At 43.0% G+C, this 19,425-nt stretch overlaps 1 protein-coding gene across 1 annotated transcript; it reads left to right on the forward strand.

Moving 5' to 3' along the window:
* Positions 1–222: 222 nt before the first annotated feature.
* SLC46A3 (solute carrier family 46 member 3) lies at positions 223–18,266 on the forward strand. The gene is made up of 6 exons (XM_086329564.1): positions 223–632; positions 1,364–1,577; positions 7,447–8,317; positions 9,958–10,041; positions 14,885–15,041; positions 17,033–18,266. Exons 2-6 carry the CDS (start codon positions 1,389–1,391, stop codon positions 17,115–17,117), a joined length of 1,386 nt encoding a protein of 461 aa, XP_086185690.1. The 5' UTR covers positions 223–632; positions 1,364–1,388; the 3' UTR covers positions 17,118–18,266.
* The last annotated feature ends 1,159 nt before the right edge of the window (positions 18,267–19,425 follow it).

The raw sequence follows: 19,425 nt of genomic DNA on the forward strand, positions 1-19,425 counted from the left end.
TCCTTGAACTTGCGGGGGGCTGCGGGGGCTGGAGAGGGACCCGCGGGGGTGGGCGGGCCTCTGGGGGCGGGAGCTCGAGAGTGGCGTCGGAGCGGACCAATCCCCGCGGAGGCGCAGGAAATCAGGACAGTGCCCGCCCCGGCGGCGGGGGTGAAGGGGGGGGACTAGCACCCCAGAGGCGCGTCCCCGGGGCTGGCGGCGCCGCTGAGTCACTGCGCGCGCAGGCCGGGGTGGGGACTCAGGGACTGCCGGCCGGGGTCGCAGGAGCCGCTGTCCCGCGCGGGCCCCGGGACCCGCCGGACCGAGATCGCACGCAGGGCCGCGCCGGAGCCGAGCGAGGGCTACGCGGTGGACTGTAGAGCTTGTCCCCTGGACGCGGAAGGGCGCTATCTTGGTTTGCTTTAAAATAAGGGCTTGAGGTTTCCCGAGCAGGTGCATTTGGTCGAATTCAACGGACTTTCATTCCCCTTCCCGCCCCAGCGCAGCGGCGCAGACCCAGCCTCCGTGCGCACCTGCTGCCCGGGAGGCGCTCCAGGCAGGCATCCCCAAAAGGAGACAGCCCCCAAGACTCCGGGCCCCGACAATGGTCAAACCCGCGCCCAGCAGCCTGGCAGGAAGACCGTGACCGTGGGGTGAGTTAAACAGAAGAAACAACCCCTCATTACGACTGGGAGCTGCTTCGTTAAAGGCCCCCTTCCTGCCCGCTGTTCACCAGCAGCCAAAGCAATAATAAACAATTACGTAACTGCCGTGTCCCAAGAGCAACCTCACTGTTTCGTTTATGAAAACCAGCTGGCAGTATATAACGTGGGAGTTATAGTGTGATCACTGGATTGCCCAAGTGGGAGATAACTTATTAAGACTATTTTAAAGAATCTTCTTAAGGGTCCTTGGACTTCCCTGGTGGCTCAGATGGTAAAGAATCTGCCTGCGGATACAGGAGACCCAGGTTCAATCCCTGGGTCAAGAAGATCCCCTGGAGCAGGGAATGCCAACCCACTCCAGTACTCTTGCCTGGGAAATCCCATGGACAGAGGAACCTCGAGGGCTACAGTCCATGGGGTCACAAAGGGTCGGATAGGGATGAGTGACTAACATACTTAAAGATCCTTAAAGGTCCCTTGAGTTCTTAAAGGTCCAAGTTAATCATCCTGAGTCCTTAAAGGTCCAACTCTTAGAAATGAGAAGTATGACAGTCTCAGGTTTACTGAGTACTGAAAAGTTATTTTCTTCGGAAGTGCTTACTGCTTTCTGTTCCCTAGTGTGCTTGTTTACGCCACAAAATACCCCTAACTTCCCCATCGTTGAAAACCTAGCCTATCCTATAGGAGTACAACTGATTTTCTCCTTTTCTCTTTAATAGAACTCCAGCTCTCTACCCAAGCAAGATGAAGATTCCATTTGTAGAACCTGTCATTTGCCTTAGTGTATTCGCTCTGACTCTGAACAGCCCACTGACGACACAATATGTGTACAGGAGGATATGGGAGGAAACGGGCAACTACAGCATTGAACTTGAGAGCAATACTTCTGAGTGTGCAAAGAACAAAAGCAGCCCGATTTTTGCATTCCAGGAGGTAAGACATGAAAATAGCCCTAAAGTGTATTATAAAAGAGGAATGTGCAGCGGGGTTTTAAAGGAAGGAGGATACTGCTCTCATCATACATCGATCTCTGAAGGGTCACCCTAAAACCCCAAAGTCCCAAAGCAAGAGCCTTTATTCAGTTCTCTTTTTGTTTGAAGCTCCCTGACACCTCTAATCTGCCTCTTCTCCTTAAAACCCCTTTCTTCTCCTGTGATTCTGGCTCTTCTCCTTTCTCTCAGAAGATTTCAGTGCAGTCTCCTCTCCTGTGTGGCTGCCTCTTTCCTCCTTCCCCACAGAAAGCCTGAAAATCAGGCAGGGCAGGCTGGAATGAGTGCTCGGTGGACACAGGTGGAGTGAAACATGGGTCTTACCTTTCCCTTGTCCCCTCCCCCCACCTCTTTCCACTGCCCACCTGACCCAGTTTTTGGTGACCCCAGAACGTAGCCCATCCCTGAAGACTGTGGGCCCTGGGCCAGTGTCTGTCATGGGGTATGGGTGGCATGTGCCATCCACCATTTGGTGTTATCAAATCAGCTTTGACCACCCCCCCGCAAATGCTGAGGAGCATCTGTATGGGGATGTGGTGGGTCGAGAGCTCCCACTTGTGCTCTAAGGTCAATGAAAATGTCCCGCCAGATACCACAGAGCCTGTCCTTCTCCCCCACCACCCTCCACCCCCAGGAGGGACACCGCCAGTCTCCTGCTCTCTTAGGCAGTTCTTAACAGAGCCTGCCAATGTCCAAATGCAAAGGAGAGAGCAGCCAGATTGGGAAATTCCCTGCCCCACCCCGCCCCCAGCAACAATGCCTGAAAAACCACCACACTTAGGAGCTTTGAATTCTTCTGCTTGGGAAGAGAGGCAAAAGAGTGGCACTGCCTCCCCAGTCGAAAGAGGAAAAAACCATCAAGGGACTCTGGGTCACCTGCACCCTCAGAGAAAAAGAGATTATTTCCGAACAGCCATGTGGATATCAAATTTCTGGCCTAGAAGGAGGTCATAAAAACAGAAGGGCCAAGGGTCTCTCTTCTTGGTTTTGTCTCCCTTCAAGAATGTTTCTTTGGACTTCCCTGGTGGTCCAGTGGTTAAGATTCTGTGTGTTTCACTGTGGGGGCCACAGGTTCGATCCCTGGTCGGGGAAGTTCCGCATGCCAAGGCCAACAAACAAACAAAAAAGAATGTTTCCTGCTACATGGGTGTCATTGCCAGGGAGTGAGAAGTTTCCAGAGTCTCATCAGTCTCTGCATTTGATTCTGTGTGTTCCTTCACCGGAGCCCTGGGAGCAGAGTGGGGGATGGAGGAGGAGAGGACTCAAGTGTCTGAAAAGTCTTCTGCCCTGGCCCTCCAGCTGAGGGGAGACAGGCCTCGGTCCAGCTGCCGCAGTGACCTCTGTGACTGTGTGGTCATGAGTACTGGCCCCCCTTGCCGCCTGGCCCAGCTGCTGAAAGCCCCTCACTGCCCAGAGCAGTGGTCTCATTTTGAAGATTTTTGCCAAACTTTTTCACTGACTGACTGTGGTTTCATTGAATTAATAGTCAGGAGAGCCCATTGCCCCGGTGTGGTTTCATTGAATTAATAGTCAGGAGAGCCCATTGCCCCGGTGTGGTTTCATTGAATTAATAGTCGGGAGAGCCCATTGCCCCGGATGCCTTGGTTCATAGTCAGTGCACTGGAGCTTTAGGTGCTTTTTCTCAAACTGGGGAACTGGATACCACCCCGCCCACAACTGGGACGGGGTGTGGCAACCTCCTCACCACCTGCACCTTAGGACCAAAGAGCACTTCCTTCTGGGCCCCTCCCTGGCCCTGTTCAGCTTTTCAGAGAATATTCTCCCCTCTTTAAATCCAAGAACACATGTTGCCTGTTTCCTGAGTGGCTGTCTCAGTGCCCAGCTCCCTAGGTGTGTTCTGGCCACATGCAAGTTGAGAGGTTTGTGGACTGTTCTTATCCCTAAAAATAAGAGACAAACCTCTAAACTTGGAGGGGACAATTTCAGGTTACCCAGCAGATCATGAAATTGTTCTCGCCCAAGAATTCGTGTATAAACCTTTTAATAACTAACAGAGTCCCTTGTTACCAGCAGATAAGGAGTATTTTCTACTCAACTGAAATTAATATATACATTTTAGCCTATGAAATTGTGACTTCCTTAAAACTGACAGTACCTTCCTTAGTTTCTCCTGTCTCAGTACATTGTTATTCTGTTCCATCTTGTATAGGAAATAGCTTTTTTTTCACTCTGATTTCCATCATCTACCCTTATATGACATATAATTATAATTCTCCAGAGTTTAAAGCATACAGACACACAAGGATTTCTTCTGTCTCAACATTTATGGTTGACAGATGCTTTGAGTTTGCTTTGTTAAAATCTGCATTTCAAAACATGGGTTGCAGATGAGAGCAGTCTGTGTAAAAGACTGGGTTGAAACGACAGTCGATAGAAAGGAGAGGAGACCAGGACATAGGAGGAGGCATGGAAAAGGGAGGAGAACCCCAAATTGGAACATCTTGTTGAGGAGTTGATGAAAAGATAACTGTTTCACTTGTTTGTTTATTCAATAAATATTTACTTGATGGCTCCTATGTCTGTAGGAGGTACCAAGATGTGCTCAAGAAATTTATTCTAGTATAGACATAAAACAGGCAAGAGTGATTTAGCACTGACTGTACGAGGGCCCTGTGTGGAGCACCTTATATTTAATTTTAAGTCTCCTGGCAGCCTGCGAGATTGGGACTGTTGACATTCCCTCTCTCGTCAGATGAAGAAGCTCTGGAGTTAAGTAATTTGATCAGGTTCACACACAGCAAGTTACAGACTCCTGCTTTACTTGATGGTTCATTCATGTCATCCATCTGACTACTGAGTACCTGGAAGCACTGTTCTTGGAGCCGGTGATCCTGTGGTGAAAGAACAAGGTTCCACACCTGCCCTGGGAGCTTAGGTTGGAGTAGAGAGGTCATGCAATGCACACCCAGAGTAACATATCATGTCCTGTCAAGGGGTGGTGGGTCTCTAGGGAGAAAAACAGCAGAATGAGGGGCTGGAGCGTTGGGTGGGGGTCAGTGGGATTGCTTTAGTTGGAATGATGGTCAGGGAAGGTCTCTCTGAGGAGGTGGTTCTGAATTAAGGAAGTAAGCTGTGTGCAGATTGATCAAGCTGAGAGAACAGCAAGTAGCCTGGAGGTTTACAGAGTCTGTGCTGGGGGGCTGCCCCCCACCCCCCACCACCACCTGCAAGGAGTTTGCATTTACTCCAGTGGAAGGAAAGTCGTTGAGGGACTGTGACATGAGCCGACGTGCTCATGATGAGAGGAGTGATGTGAGCTGATGTGCGTCTACCTTCCTTGGTGCACTTTTTAGCGGTTATACCACACTTCCGGGAGTCCCTTTTGCCTACATAGTTGATCAATGTTAAGAAAAGTAGGAAAGAATGATTCAAATTGCCATAATTGACTTCCTGTTTGGAATTGTCAGTGGATTAACAGGACTGTCTTCTGTTCTTCTGTTTAATTAAAAATTTTTTTTTTTATTTTTTGTTTTTTACACTGTTGTATACTACAGCTCAAATCAGCCATAAAGATCACCCAAAACTGCTATGTACAGAACCGACTGGATGGAATCAAGGTTCCTCTGACTCCAAAGCTCAAGCTCTTAATCATACACAGAAAGTACAGCTAGGGGATGATAACTGTTGTGTGAGAAGCTTTGGAAGGAGGAGTAATGACATGGGTTTGGGAATTTCAGGGAAATCCAAGCAGGACTAACTGTGGATGGTGCCTGGAACATAGACTGTACTGGGAGTGAGTGGGCATGATACAGAGGAGTGAGGCCAGGCCACATCTCGGGGACCCCAGGTACCAGGCCAAGGAGCGTGGACTTTTCTCAGGCAGGCTGGGGAGACACTGCAGCTTTGAGAGGTGAGAGACACACTGACAGCGTGCTCTGGGAGATGTGCCCAGCATCCGGGTCTGTGATCTGCAAGTGATCTGATAAGTGATAAGTTACACGTGAACTGAGTAAAGAGACCAGTGAGATGCCAGAGTAGTGGAGAGGAAAACCAATGGGAGTTGTTCACATGGCAACTATGGGACCATCAAGAAGATAAAGGCATGAGAAAGACTGGGGCGGGGAGGAGGGGAGGGCAGGATAGATTGTGCTGGTGGACATGGACGAAGGGAAAGGTTAGAAGCAAAGATGACTCAAGTTTTGGCAATACAGAATGGCTTGAATTGTATAAATATATAAAAATAAAAATAGGCTCACTATTTAAAAATTAATTCAGTATCTGATATTTTTGTGGTTCATCAGGGTTTTAGGGTGCCTTCTAAATATGACATGAATACATTTTTTTAAATGAGTTTGCATGTGTGCTAAAGCACTTCAGTTGTGTCCAATTCTTTGCAACCCCATGGACTGTAGCCCGCCAGGCTCCTCTGTCCATGGAATTCTCCACATAAGAATACTGGAGTGGGTTGCCATGCCCTCCTCCAGGGGATCTTCCTGGCCCTGGGACTGAACCTGTTTCTGATCTTGCCCTGCCAATGAGACATATGGCAAGTGGGTTCTTTACCACTGGTGCCATGTGGAAAGCCTTTAAACTGAGTTTAGTCATCACCATTATAAAAATGGCACCCAGCCTTAATATAAAGTTTGGGAAATACAGAGAAGAGGCAAGAAGACAATGCTTTTAAATCACCCCAAGTTCTTTACATTAAATAACTAGTGCAATGATGGTCGTGTCCGCCAATCTGTGTGCTCATAATTGTGTCAGCCTCAGGAAAGCGGAGTTCATCTCACTCCTTAGTTCATGGCACACTACCGTCTTTTGTCAATACAGAACTCTTCTTTGGGTTTTATCTTAATTTTTAGTAAATAAAGGAATACTTGTGGAGACACATGTAAAAAGGACAACTGAGCTCTGCCTAAATAAAAGTCTGTCAAATATGACACTTACATGTGATATTCATTCCCTTAGCGTAGACAGAAAGATGTATCATGGGAAAAGGTATCCTTTTTCCTTTAGAACGCAATCTCTTAGGGCGAACTGTCCACAGAAGAAAGTGAAAGAAAATGAAATTTGCTCAGTCGTGTCTGACTCTTTGAGACCCCAGTCCGTGGAATTCTTCAGGCCAAAATATTGGACTGGCAACCTTTCCCTTCTCTAGGGGATCTTCCCAACCCAGGGATTGAACCCAGGCCTCCCATACTACAGGTGGATTTTTTTACCAGCTGAGCCACAAGGGAAGCCCAAGAATACTGGAATGGGTAGCCTATCCCTTCTGCAGGGGATATTCCCAAGCCAGGAATTGAACCGGGGCCTCCTGCATTGCAGGCAGATTCTTTACCAGATGAGCTATCAGGGAAGTCCACAGAAGAAAGAGAAGTCATTACATGGCCAGTCCTGAGGCCTTGAGCTCTGTGAATCCTTGATGTGAGTCAGACATACACTAATACACACATTTTATTTTTATGGGTCAATGTCTCCACTGTGGAGCTTGAACATTATGACTGAGCATTGATGATTATATCAGCTTTTGATCTTTGCATTGTAAACTGGATAAAGATTCAAGTTGAGAGCTTCCCTCATGGTCCAGTGGCTGAGACTTCTTGCCCAATGCTGGGGGACCTGCAACTAAGAGTTCACGTGGTACAACAAAGATCAAAGATTCAGCTTGCCACAACTAAGACCCAGGGCAACCAAACAAATAAATATTTTTAAAAAACAAAAAACTCATGCACTATAAATTCCCCATCCCTGACTTACCAGCTCTTGCTTGATTTGTCAAAAGTCTATACCAAAATATTTCCAGGCACATTGTAAAAACCTCTGTAAACACTTTGTCTTCTTTTTCTTTGCAGGAAGTCCAGAAAAAGGTGTCTCTTTTTAACCTGGAGATGGACATAAGTGGGTTAATTCCTGGTCTCGTGTCTACGTTCGTGTTTCTGTCGCACAGTGACCATGGAGGAAGGAAGTTCCCTCTGATTTTGTCTTCTGTCGGCGCTCTTGCCAACAGCGCTTGGCTCTGTCTGCTCTCCTATTTTGCCCTTCCAATCCAGCTTCTGATTGCATCCACCTTCATTGGTGCACTTTTTGGCAATTACACCACATTTCTGGGAGCTTCTTTTGCCTACATAGTTGATCAATGTAAAGAAAAGAAACAAAGAACGATTCGAATTGCCATAATTGACTTCCTGTTTGGAGTTGTTAGTGGATTAACAGGATTGTCTTCTGGCTATTTTATTAGAGGGTTAGGTTTTGTGTGGTCCTTTTTAATTGTTACCGTGGCTCTTTTTGTGAACTTGATTTATATTTTACTTTTTCTTGAGGATTCGATGAAAGAGTCTTCATCTCAGAATATTTCTGTATCGTGGACCGAAACCTTTAAAAACCTATTTCACCGAACGTACATGCTTTTTAAAAATGCTTCTGGTGAGCAACGGTCTTTGTGCTGTTTGTTGCTTTTCACGATGATCACTTACTTTTTCGTGACCATTGGTGTTTCCCCCATTTTTGTCCTTTATGAACTGGATTCGCCACTCTGCTGGGATGAAGTTTTAATAGGTTACGGATCAGCTTTGGGTAGTGTCACTTTTTTCAGCAGTTTCCTAGGAATATGGCTTTTTTCTTACTGTATGGAAGATATTCACATGGCCTTCATAGGAACTTTTACCACCATGGTGGGCATGGCTATGACTGCTTTTGCCAGAACAACATTGATGATGTTTTTAGGTAAGTTACGAGTTACAAGCGTATCCTAGAGTTTCGTATTTGATGTTTATATAAAATGAATGCAGTCTGATGGTTGAGAAACTTTAATACAAAATTCTCTATTTAATGTATTCTAGTTTAATTAAAGGTAATTTGTTAAAAGCAAATTTGCCAGAGGCTGAAAAACAACTGACTTAAAATTTTTTTAATAACCACAATTTTCTAAATTTGCATATTTGCCCAAAAATTGTCTTGAGGAAACTTCTTCTTGTGAATCAGTTCTTCAATATAACATTCACCAACTTAAAATATTTCTTAAAGCACTACTAAGAAGGCTACCTTAAATTAAAAAAATATAAGACTATTATGTAAAGGATGCTCAAAAGATTTATAAGAAAAATGTTTATTGAATATATTCAAGCCTATGACCATACCACCCTGAACATGCCCGATCTCGTCTGGATGTATTCAAAAAGGCTTTGCAAATTGAAATTTCAGCAAATTGGTCATTTCATGAATTGACTTTTGATGAATCACATTCTGGCAAGCTGGACTGTTTCCTTAACTACCTGCACCCCATCAGTGGTTTTTGTAAGGCTTGAGTGAAAATACTGCACTTGTAAAGGTTAAAGGATCTGTAAAGTAAGACCTCAGGAGAGGTCCATTTAGTCTTTTTCTACAAAGGCAGTATTAACCTCTTGCTACCCTGCAGGAAGGCAGTATGACCAAGCAGAATTGGGCTTAATTGCCATCTGCAGAGCCAGGTGATCTTAGGCTAGTTACTAAACTGCTCTGAGCCCTTATTTTTTAATCTCTAAAATGGGCATCGTGGTGCTTGATTCAGAGGATTGTCACCAATATTAGAAGAGATAACTATAAATCACTTAGCACAATGCCAAGAGTTCAGAAAAGGACAGGTCCCTCTCCCTGTCTCCCTTGGAATTGCCAAGGCCAAAGTCAGTTAATATATGTGAGAACTTTACAGTGATCTGCAAATGTAATAAAACTGTTTTATCTTATAATGAAAAATGCTACTGACTCTTAAGGGTCAGAATTTAAGAACAGAGGCAATTTGCATTCCTGAAATTTTTCAGCCACAAAGATGAACAACCAAGAAGATAAGGAATCAGTTTGCCAATGAGCAGATCAATAAAAGAATTCTAGCACCAAAAATGCCGAGTCTGAAAGAGCAAAACCAGAAAACAAACAAAAAACTTATTACCAAACAAAAAGCTTATTGTGAATCTGTGATACAAATACATACATATACCCACTCTTTTTTAGATTGTTTTCCCATAGAGGCCATTACAGTGTTGAGTGGAGTTCCCTGTGCTCTACAGCAGGTCCTTATTAGTCATCTATTTTATATCTAGTAGTGTGTATGTGTCAGTCCCAATCTCCCAGTTCCTCCTTCTTCTCCCCCCAGGAAGCCTAAGTTTGTTTTCTACATCTGCAGAAAGTAAACTCATCTTAAACTGACCTGACCATTGTCTATCTTCCTTTATTAAGCAGAATTCTTCCATTAATTAATTCAGTCATTAGAAGCGATGAAGCAGGATGCTTAGAGAAAATGAACTATTTAGAGGGAAACTGTTTCAGGCTTAAAACTGACCCTGAGTTTTCCGATCGACCCAGTTAATTGTTATCTCTTCCTCTCACAGTCAGGCTGCCGTTTCTCTTCACTGTCATGCCGCTCTCTGTTCTACGGTCCATGATATCAAAAGTGGTTCATTCTACTGAGCAAGGTGAGTCTACTTTGCTCAAGAAACAGAATGACTCTATAATCTGTACCACCTCATAGATGTGTACAATCGGTGTTTGTTTCTTCAGAATATTCTCAGCCCTTTTCCTGCACAGAACTCCTTTTGAATCAAGCAGTAAGGTCTGTGTTAGGAAGAGCTGATATTCAGGCAAGGGAGCCCCTGCCCAGGGCCTGGTGCTGCAGAGGGCTTGTTCTGGACATGCCCCGCCCCACTGCAGAAGATTGCATAATTCAATACATTTAAAAATATATTTCTGGATTCTTTTCCACGCATAAGATGTAGCTGTATATTCACACAGATGTTTGTTGATTGTGTGATGCAGAGTAATTGGAAAATCACTTAGGAATATAAAAACTACAGTATGTAAAAACCTAGCTGCTCCCTTGAATTATGTAATGGTTTCTTAGATACAACACCAAAAGCACAACAACAACAAAACAGATAAATTAGACTTTTTCCAAATTAAAAATTTTTATACTTCAAAGGACACCATCAGGAAAGTGAAAAGAATATGTAACTTTGTTCTGTATTTTCTAAGTCTCCTGTAAATGTTTTACCATACTTCCATACTTTAAAAAATAAAAAAGAAAGAGAGAGAGAAAAAAAAAAAAAAGGGAAGTGAAAGGACAGCCCACTGAATGGGAAAATATATTGATACTTGCAAATCATATGTCTGATAAGGAACTTGTGTCCAAAATATACTAAGTGAAGTGAAGTGAAGTCGCTCAGTCACGTCTGACTCTTTGCGACCCCATGGACTGTAGCCTACCAGGCTCCTCCCTCCATGGGATTCTCCAGGCAACAGTACTGGAATGGGTTGCCATTTCCTTCTCCAGGGGATCTTCCCCACCCAGGGATCAAACCTGGGTCTCCCGCATTCCAGGCATTTAACCTCTGAGCCACCAAATATATACTAAAACTCAGCAATAAAAAGATGATCCAATTAAGAAACGGGCAAAGGATTTGAACGGACATCTACAGAGAAGATGTACAAATGGCAAACAAACACATGAAAAATTATCAACACCATTAGCCATCTGGGAAATGCAAATCGGAACCACACTGAGACCCACTGGGATGGGTGAAATGAAAAAGACAGACCGTAAGAAGTGTTGATGAGGATGTGGAGAAGCTGGAACCCTCATGCTCTGCTGGTGAGAAAATCATCTAAAATGATGCGGCCATTTAACAAAACAGTTTGATAGCTCCTGATAAAGTTAAATAGAGTTACTGTATGACTCAGCAATTCCATTCCCAGGTATACCCTGAAGAGAAATGAAAACATATGTTCACACAAAATCTTGCACACAAATGTTCATAGCAGGATTATTTATAATAGCCAAGAAGCACAAACAATGCAAATGTCCACGAATTGGTGAATACGTAAGCAGAATGAGGTGTATCTGGCTCACGGAATATGACTTCACAATAAAAAGAAATGAAGTCATGATACACATTACAACAGGAATGAACCTTGAAATCATTATGCTAAATGAAAGAAGCTGGTCACAAAAGGCCACACATTATTATATAAATATGATTCCATTTTACACAAAATTTCCAGAATAGGCAAATTCATGGAGACAGAAATTCCACCAGTGCTTCCCTACGAACTAGAGAAAAGGGAGTGACCGATAATGGGCACAAAGAGTCTTTCGGGGAGATGAAAATGTCCTAAAATTAGATGGTGGTGATGGTTGCCCAGTTTCTGTGAACATAGAAGAACCATTGAACTGTACAATTTAAAAGGGTGAGTTTTATATTATGTGAATTATATCTCAATAAAGCTGTTCAGGAAACAAAAGAAATATCAACCTTCTTTGACTTAGAACTACAATAGACTTGTCAGAATGTATTATTTACTTTGGTTTAGTTTAGCTTGGTTTATGTATCAACTCTTTTAAGACGTGGTTTCATATTATTAAATACAGTGACATTTCAAAAGGTGTAGTTTGCATTTTGGCATGTCTTATTATGAGTTAAAATAATTTTATCAATTCCATTGTGATTCCATTGCTCCAGGATAGTAGAGTCATTTTGTTCTTAGCTGCAAATGAAGAAATCCTTCTGGTGGTATTGAAATGTATGAAAGCGAATGTACTTCCATCCTTCATTACTTCTAAAAATGGATATTTTTGTTAAAACATTAGGCACCTTAAAATAATCTGAGAAGGGAAGTGCTACAGAGGTTTTCAGGTGCTTCACCCTATCTCTATCATAATATCTTATGTAAAAAAGAGGAGGAAACTGACTTTTGCTAATTATTTTGAAATCTCTGTGCTCCATACAGCTATGAAGTTCATTGCTAGAGCACCCTGGACTCCCTCTTTGTCATCTGGGTACTCCTTGAAATTCTATTAATACATGAATGTGAAAGTGAAAGTCGCTCAGTCATGTCCAACTTTTTGTGACCCCATGGACTATACAGTCCACGGAACTCTCCAGGCCAGAATACTGGACTGGGTGGCCTTACCCTTCTTCAGGGGATCTTCCCAACCCAGGGATCGAATGCAGGTCTCCCACGTTGCAGGCAGATTCTCTACCAGCTGAGCTACTTTAATATATGGGACCCAGTAAAAACAAACAGACTTGACTTTTCACATCTATTGGATTTTTTTTAAGTTTAGAAAATAAACTCCATTGCGCTTTTATTTAATCAATTTATCTTTGGTAACTATTAAACAAGTTGCACTACTCAGGGAGTTGCAGCAAGAAGCTAGAGCTATTTCTTGAGAGGGTAGCTGTTTGTTTGCACAGCCTGACCGAGTTTCCAACAAGAAAAGACTCAAGCCACTGTGTAATAGGATTAGCACCATGGCACCATCCCTGGCTTTAGCAAGGAATCAGAAATAAAATAAAACAATGCCATAGTTAGATAACTAGGAGACTTCCTGTATTATCATAAATATCATAATATTCTGTATAATCCTGTATTATCATGGAGGCACCAAGTCCATATGCTACATGATGATGGATAACTGTGCCCTTGAATGAAGCTTTTATCAAATCACTTGACAAGTACGTATTAGATGTCTACCATGTGCCAGCACCGCTAGACCCTGGGGACACAGCACTGAGCAAAGCAAATTGCACTTGACATGGGCAGAACTTTCACTGGGGTCAAAAGAAGACACATCTCTGATAACTTGGCATTCTGCAGAGAGAGTTTTGTTTTATGAACATATGTCCTGTTGTTCAATGAAGACTCTGAAGCGATATATGAGAATATGTTGGAGAAGGAAAGAAATGGCAACCCACTCTAGTACTCTTGCCTGGAAAATCCCATGGAGAGGGGCCCGACGGGCTACAGTCCACAGGGCTGCAAAGAGTGGGACATTACTGAAGCAACTTCACACACACACACCAGAATGTGTATAAAATAGAGTGAAGATATAAATAGACAAAAATCAATACACAGTTTAAAAAAGCAAGACCATGGGGAAAAGAAGAGGCTAGACACATAAACTATAATCCAGCTGTGAAAGGTGGTCCTCAAGCTTGTTTTTTCCTTCCTTATCAGTCCAATTAAGCACAATCATTTACATAAATAGCACTGTCTATAAGGAAAATGCATTACAGCTTATCATGGAAAAGGAAACTCGGCAAAGTAGGGAACAAATACAGCAGCTTAAAAAAGAAAGAAGAATCTGCAGAAACTGTAGGAATTTATACCACTGAAGCTGAGGGCTGAGAACAGTGATGTGAACTTTGACCAAGAGGAAGAAAAGTGCGTCAAGTTGCTCAACTGTCTTTTGGAGGTTTGCCTCTTCAGTTTAACTCTTCAGTCAACATGGTCTTGGATTCCAGACAGGACTCAAAACTTGTGGAATAAGGACCATTTCTCTGACTGTAAGCTTGAGCTGACCCCGAAGCCATTTTCAGTCTTCTTGAGCATGCTCCGAGACCTGCCCTTTCCCATGCCTGGGGTGTAGCAAGCAGGAAGGACAGCAGAGTCCCCTCCGAGGGGAGACAGTTGTAAGCAGGTTAAGACAGAAAAGTATGTTTTAGAGAATCACTTAATAACAGCCTATGGCATAACCTTCACTAGAGCACAGGGCAGTGATGTAATTACTGGAAGAGTCAAGCAGGAAACTGATGTAACTGATATTCTTGTTACTCTAGAGGAAGGGATCAAATTCAAATTGCAGAACATGTGATAAGATTCCCAAGGGCTTCCCAGGTGGCGCTAGTGGTAAAGAACCAGGTTGCCAATGCAGGAGACGTAAGATCCCTGGGTTGGGAAGATCCCCTGGAGGAGGGCATGGCAACCCACTCCAGTATTCTTGTGTGGAGAATCCCATGGACAGAGGAGGCTGGAGGGCTACGGTCCATGGGGTCACAAAGAGTCAGACACGGCTGAAGCGACTTAGCACGCAGGCACATATGATAAGATTATATCTCTCTGCCTTGCTTGTCACTCTTGCCAGATCTGACCTGACCTGGATGTTGCCCACAGGGAGCCATCCTGCCCCGCAACTGTGTCACAGATTAGCCCAGGGACCAAGACTGGCAGGGGGGGAGATTGGAACCTCAGGGGCAGGTGGTTCTGTGTCTGAGGCTGTGGTCGGGGCAGACACACAGCTGATTGCACACGCCTAAGCGGCTGGTGCTTCTTAGCTTTGCCCCGTGGATCTTGAAGTACTGATTCCAGCTCCTCTCTCGTCAGGTCCAAGGAGAACTCTTGACCTCAGTTTCTTCACCCACAAAATGGGTGACTGCCTCCGTCACCAGGCAGTGCCCCTGTGTTTGCGGTTTTCTGTGTTAGTTTTGCTTGTTGTTTTGTAACAGCCTTTTCTCTTTCCCTCCACACCCCGACCCCAAACAGGGACCATGTTTGCTTGTCTTGCCTTCTTAGAAACACTTGGCGGGATCACTGCGGTTTCTACTTTCAATGGAATTTATTCAGCCACCGTTGCTTGGTGCAAAGGCTTTGTCTTTCTGCTCTCCGCTGTTTTATTACTAATTCCAGCCATCAGTCTCTGGTAGGTCATTACTTTTTTTTATCCTTTTATCAAAGCCTAGATGGATTGAACGAATTCCCTGACTCCACCGATACAATAACACAGATCTGTTGAAGTTTTGCCTCAGAATGTATTTTTCTCAAGAACTTTTAGACATTATGACATCTGTCAATAATGTTGGAAACTTAGGAAGAAAGAGATAGTGGCATGGCCTTCCAGGACTAGGAGGAAGAAAGACTGGATTAGACAGAGACACTGAGAAGCTACCCCTTATCTTTAAATGAACAACTGAGGAATTTAGTGTTTAAGAATATATATCAATATGTATATTCAATATATATATTCATATATATATTCTAAGAATATATATATTCACATATACATATATGTATTCAAACTATGATTTCCTATAGTATATTATCCCCTGAAGGTCAAAGATTACTCTGAGAAAATATACTTTAATACAGATTCTTGGGTAAATGATAAGAGCAGATAGAATGCACTGGATATTAAGAATTCTCTTTCCTTTCCTGAGAGTTGGCTTATTAAATGATTTCCTTTTTAAGTGTAAATATCCAAATAAATGCCAAATACAGAATTCTATTTATGAACAGTACATAGAATAAAATGACCAGAGGCACAGACTCGTGAGAAATAATGTTTCCTCCTCTGCCTTTCAATGAACAAAAAGTGTAAGCCATCTAGGCAAGTGGTTGTGAAAACGCACGAACAAGTATACTTGACACGTTCTGTGGGGCCCAAGACTTGAGCCAAGAGCCCTTCAACCAGCCTCTGCTGGGCCTGCCCGTCTCATGCAGCTGAGAACAGGAAAGGGGGGTGTAAGCTGGGGCACAGGGCCTGGGATCTCCGCCCCCCGCCCCAGAGCGCATGGGCTGTGGCCGTGAGGGAGGGAGAGCAGAGCCTGTCCGCACAGGCTCTTAACTCCTTCAAGGGCGGGCAGGCGCCTTGTCCGAGTAGGACCTCAGCACGTCTCTCTCAGTGGAACGCTGATACTTAGACCTGTAGAGGCTGGACAACAGTAGAATTTACCAGTCCTCTGTAACTGTGATGAAAAGCTATTCTTACCAGATACCTTTTTAGAAGGAGGCTATTCACCTGTTGAATTGGCAATACTAAAACTCCATGCTGAGCCAGTGAGCACTTGATGAGACCAGCAACCTTGTTCTTTGCTGGAAGTAGTGTTATCCCGCATTATCATTTTTGGAAAGCAATTCATGAACACGTATCAAAAGTTTCCCCCCAAAAGTTCATGGCATTTGAACCAGTGATTCCACTTAGAATCTTACCCTAAGGAAATGATCAGCAATGTCAAAAATTTATATATAAAAAGTTCATTATGGCAAAATATTTTAATGACCAAAATGGCTGGTGATAGGAATTGGTTAAATAAATGACAATGCATCCATATGGTTAAAATGACTTTTATGAGAACTGTATTACATGGGAAGCAGAATAATGGCTCATTTAAATTTTATTCTTCATTATATTTAGAAATATTCTGTGGTGGACACATATTACTTTTATAACTGGAAAAATTAGTGCAGAGAGATAACAGGTTGTTATCCTTTTAATAATGCTTCTAATGTAAATGCAGATGGTCTTCTGAGTTTTACTTTTTAAATCTGTTCAATATTTTTAAAATTAAAATTACCTGCTATTTTAATTATGTCTAGATGCCTTCTGTCCAAGTTTCAGTTATAGGCATGAAACATGAACTTCACTAATAGCTTATAATATTTTGTGGGCACTACGCAGAGTAGACAGTGGGAGATGGACATCTTAGGAATCTGGAAGAGGTAGAACTCATGTAGTTTTTTTAATTAATATTTTCAGAAATCTATGCATAAAAGTCTGCTAGATTCAAAATAACCAGTACCCTCCTTCTTTGCATAATTTGTTAAAAAATCATGTAACAAGAGAAAAGATAGAACACAGGTTATTTATGTAGTGCCTTCATCACAGGTTTTTAAATGTCTCATTTGCTTTGGCAGTGTTATCAAGTACGTCAGCAGGAATGCGGGAAGCTATGTCCTTCTTATACAAGAAGAATCCAGCGAAGACACTTCGGACAGATGATTAATTGTGATTAAAAAAAAAATCCGAATGCACATATCATACGCTCTGACTTCTGAAGGATCTAAATTAGCTCCGTGATCAGGACTTCATGAATAATCAATGCTGCCGGTCCTTTCTTCTAAACTCTCAGAGAAAGAGTCCCTCCTCTAGCTTCTTACAGTACCAAGCACTCTGAGCACTTTATGAAGATCAAGTGACATATTTCCAGTAGACAGAAGAAGAAATCTCAAAACACCTTCCACTTTGGGATTTACAAAACAAACTGAAACTTACCGGTCTGAGAAACTTGATACGATCAAAAGCAATAATCTCCCTGATGTACTCTGGTCTCTCACATTGACACCAAGAAGAATCCTGTTTGCTTCAGTTTCTTCATCTGCACAATGGATTTCTGATCTCCTTCAAAGATTTTGAAGGCATAACTGTTGAAAATTATGATGAGTCAGTCACTGATCGGAAAACTATAGACGTTTCAAGCCTTTATAATTCTCCTCTACTCGGTAATGCTTTGTTTCATCTAGGTGTTAGTGGTGTTAGTGGTAGTCAAACCTTTCAGTAGCTGCAAAATCCTTAAGAGAGAAGCACTTTAGTGAATATGTTTACATTTTTCCTAATATGTTTCATCAATTATAATATTTCCATAACACTGGAAAAAAAAAAAGAATACAAATAGTTCCTAAAGAAATGTAAACACCAAGTAGACAGCCAATCATGATGTAAATTAATTAGTGCTTATAGAGCCAATATTCATTCCTTATTTCTGTGAAAAGTAATCCATTTCCTACTGCCTTACACTCCTATCCTGGGACCTCCGTGGTCCCTGAAAACACCACATCCTTTCCTGCCTCCTGTCTGCACGCAATGTTCCACTGGGCCTTCCTCCCTCCCTCCCTGCATTGAAACTTTCAAGTCTCAGCCAAGGCAAAGCTTCTGCTTTCTCCATGTGGCTTCCAAACATTTCTACTACCCCCACCACCACCGTCCCCCTAGTCCCTTCAGGGCTCCCCAAGCTCTCTGTGGGCACTGCCCTCCCAGCGTCTTCCCTTGTCTTGTAAAATTTGTTCCCCTACTTGCAAATGAGCCCCTTGAGGACAGGGACAGTTTGATTCCTCATTATATCCTCAATAAAAGTTGAATTCAGTGACCACAGAATTTTGTTTTCACTTGTAAAAAATCATTTTAAGCTATATATTTAATGCAGTATGAGATTAACCAATGATATGCCATAGTCATGAAGCCAGCCTTGCAAAGAAATTGAAAAATGCGCTAACCCATATGCATTTTAAATTGGTTTATGGTACTTTTATGGGTCCTTCAATATCTCCCATTTTCTAAGTTTCCGTTTGTAATAACACAAATGTCCTGAAGTACACCTAGATGATTAACTCCTTTGTAAGCTCTTCAAAGCAGATAGAGTCTTGTTTATAGCACTGCTTACAGTTTTTCCCTGTAGGATAATCAATGATTGCTTGACCAGCGATAACACTCATATTTTAAAATACTAGAAATTCTTATTTCCAAGACTATTCCTTTTAGGTTTAGCTAAGGTCTTCTGGGCTATTCTCAGATTGATTGATTGATTTTTGTTTTACTTCCTGTTCAGTGCTCTTCCCAAACCAAAAAAAACAAAGAAACAGTACTTTACAGTTTACAAAGTGCTTTCTATATCAACTTATTTTACCCTCTTAATAACCCTGCAAAGTAAATTATACCTCAGTAATGTTCAATAATGTTCATGGTGGCTCAGACAGTAAAGAATCAGCCTGCAATGCAGGAGACCCGGGTTCAATCCCTGCGTTGGGAAGATCCCCTAGAAAAGGAAATGGCAACCCACTCCAGCATTCTTGCCTGGAGAATCCCATGGACAGAGGAGCCTGGTGGGCTACAGTCCACGGCCGGGGGGGTCACAAAGAGTTGGATGAGTCAGACATGACTGAGTGCACGAGCACGCGTGTACACACACACACACACATGCACACTACCTATAAGAAATGATGTTCTTTAGGTTCAGTAGGTTAGTTTGGAGACTTGAACGTGCTGTTTACTTGCTTTAAACTTTCCACTGCAGGCGGGAGCAGCCACCCCACCATCCTGACTAGTTCATATTCTGGTTGCCCAGAACCTTGCTGTAAATTGTGCAACATGAATTCACGTGACCGGGTGGGGTAGCTATTTCACAACTGCCTGCCAGAGACAGCTGGATTTCCTACTTGGACTCTCTGCCTAATCCCACTCAGTCAGATAATTCATCCCCAATCCCACAGTTCTCTGGAGACGTGTCTCCTACAAAACCAACTGTCTAACGTCA

This window comes from Bos grunniens, chromosome 12, assembly GCF_055505025.1.
Source record: "Bos grunniens cultivar Pamir isolate PY7600 chromosome 12, Bosgru_T2T1.0, whole genome shotgun sequence".
NCBI classification, from domain to species: Eukaryota; Metazoa; Chordata; class Mammalia; order Artiodactyla; family Bovidae; genus Bos; species Bos grunniens.

What these genes read in the sequence shown, in the direction of transcription:
- SLC46A3 (XM_086329564.1), top strand. Translation starts at nt 1,389, where the DNA reads ATGAAGATTCCATTTGTAGAACCTGTCATTTGCCTTAGTGTATTCGCT. An exon ending in GGTTCATTCTACTGAGCAAG is followed by an intron (nt 10,042 to 14,884) that starts GTGAGTCTACTT and finishes GACCCCAAACAG; the next exon opens with GGACCATGTTTGCTTGTCTT. An exon ending in ATTCCAGCCATCAGTCTCTG is followed by an intron (nt 15,042 to 17,032) that starts GTAGGTCATTAC and finishes TTGCTTTGGCAG; the next exon opens with TGTTATCAAGTACGTCAGCA.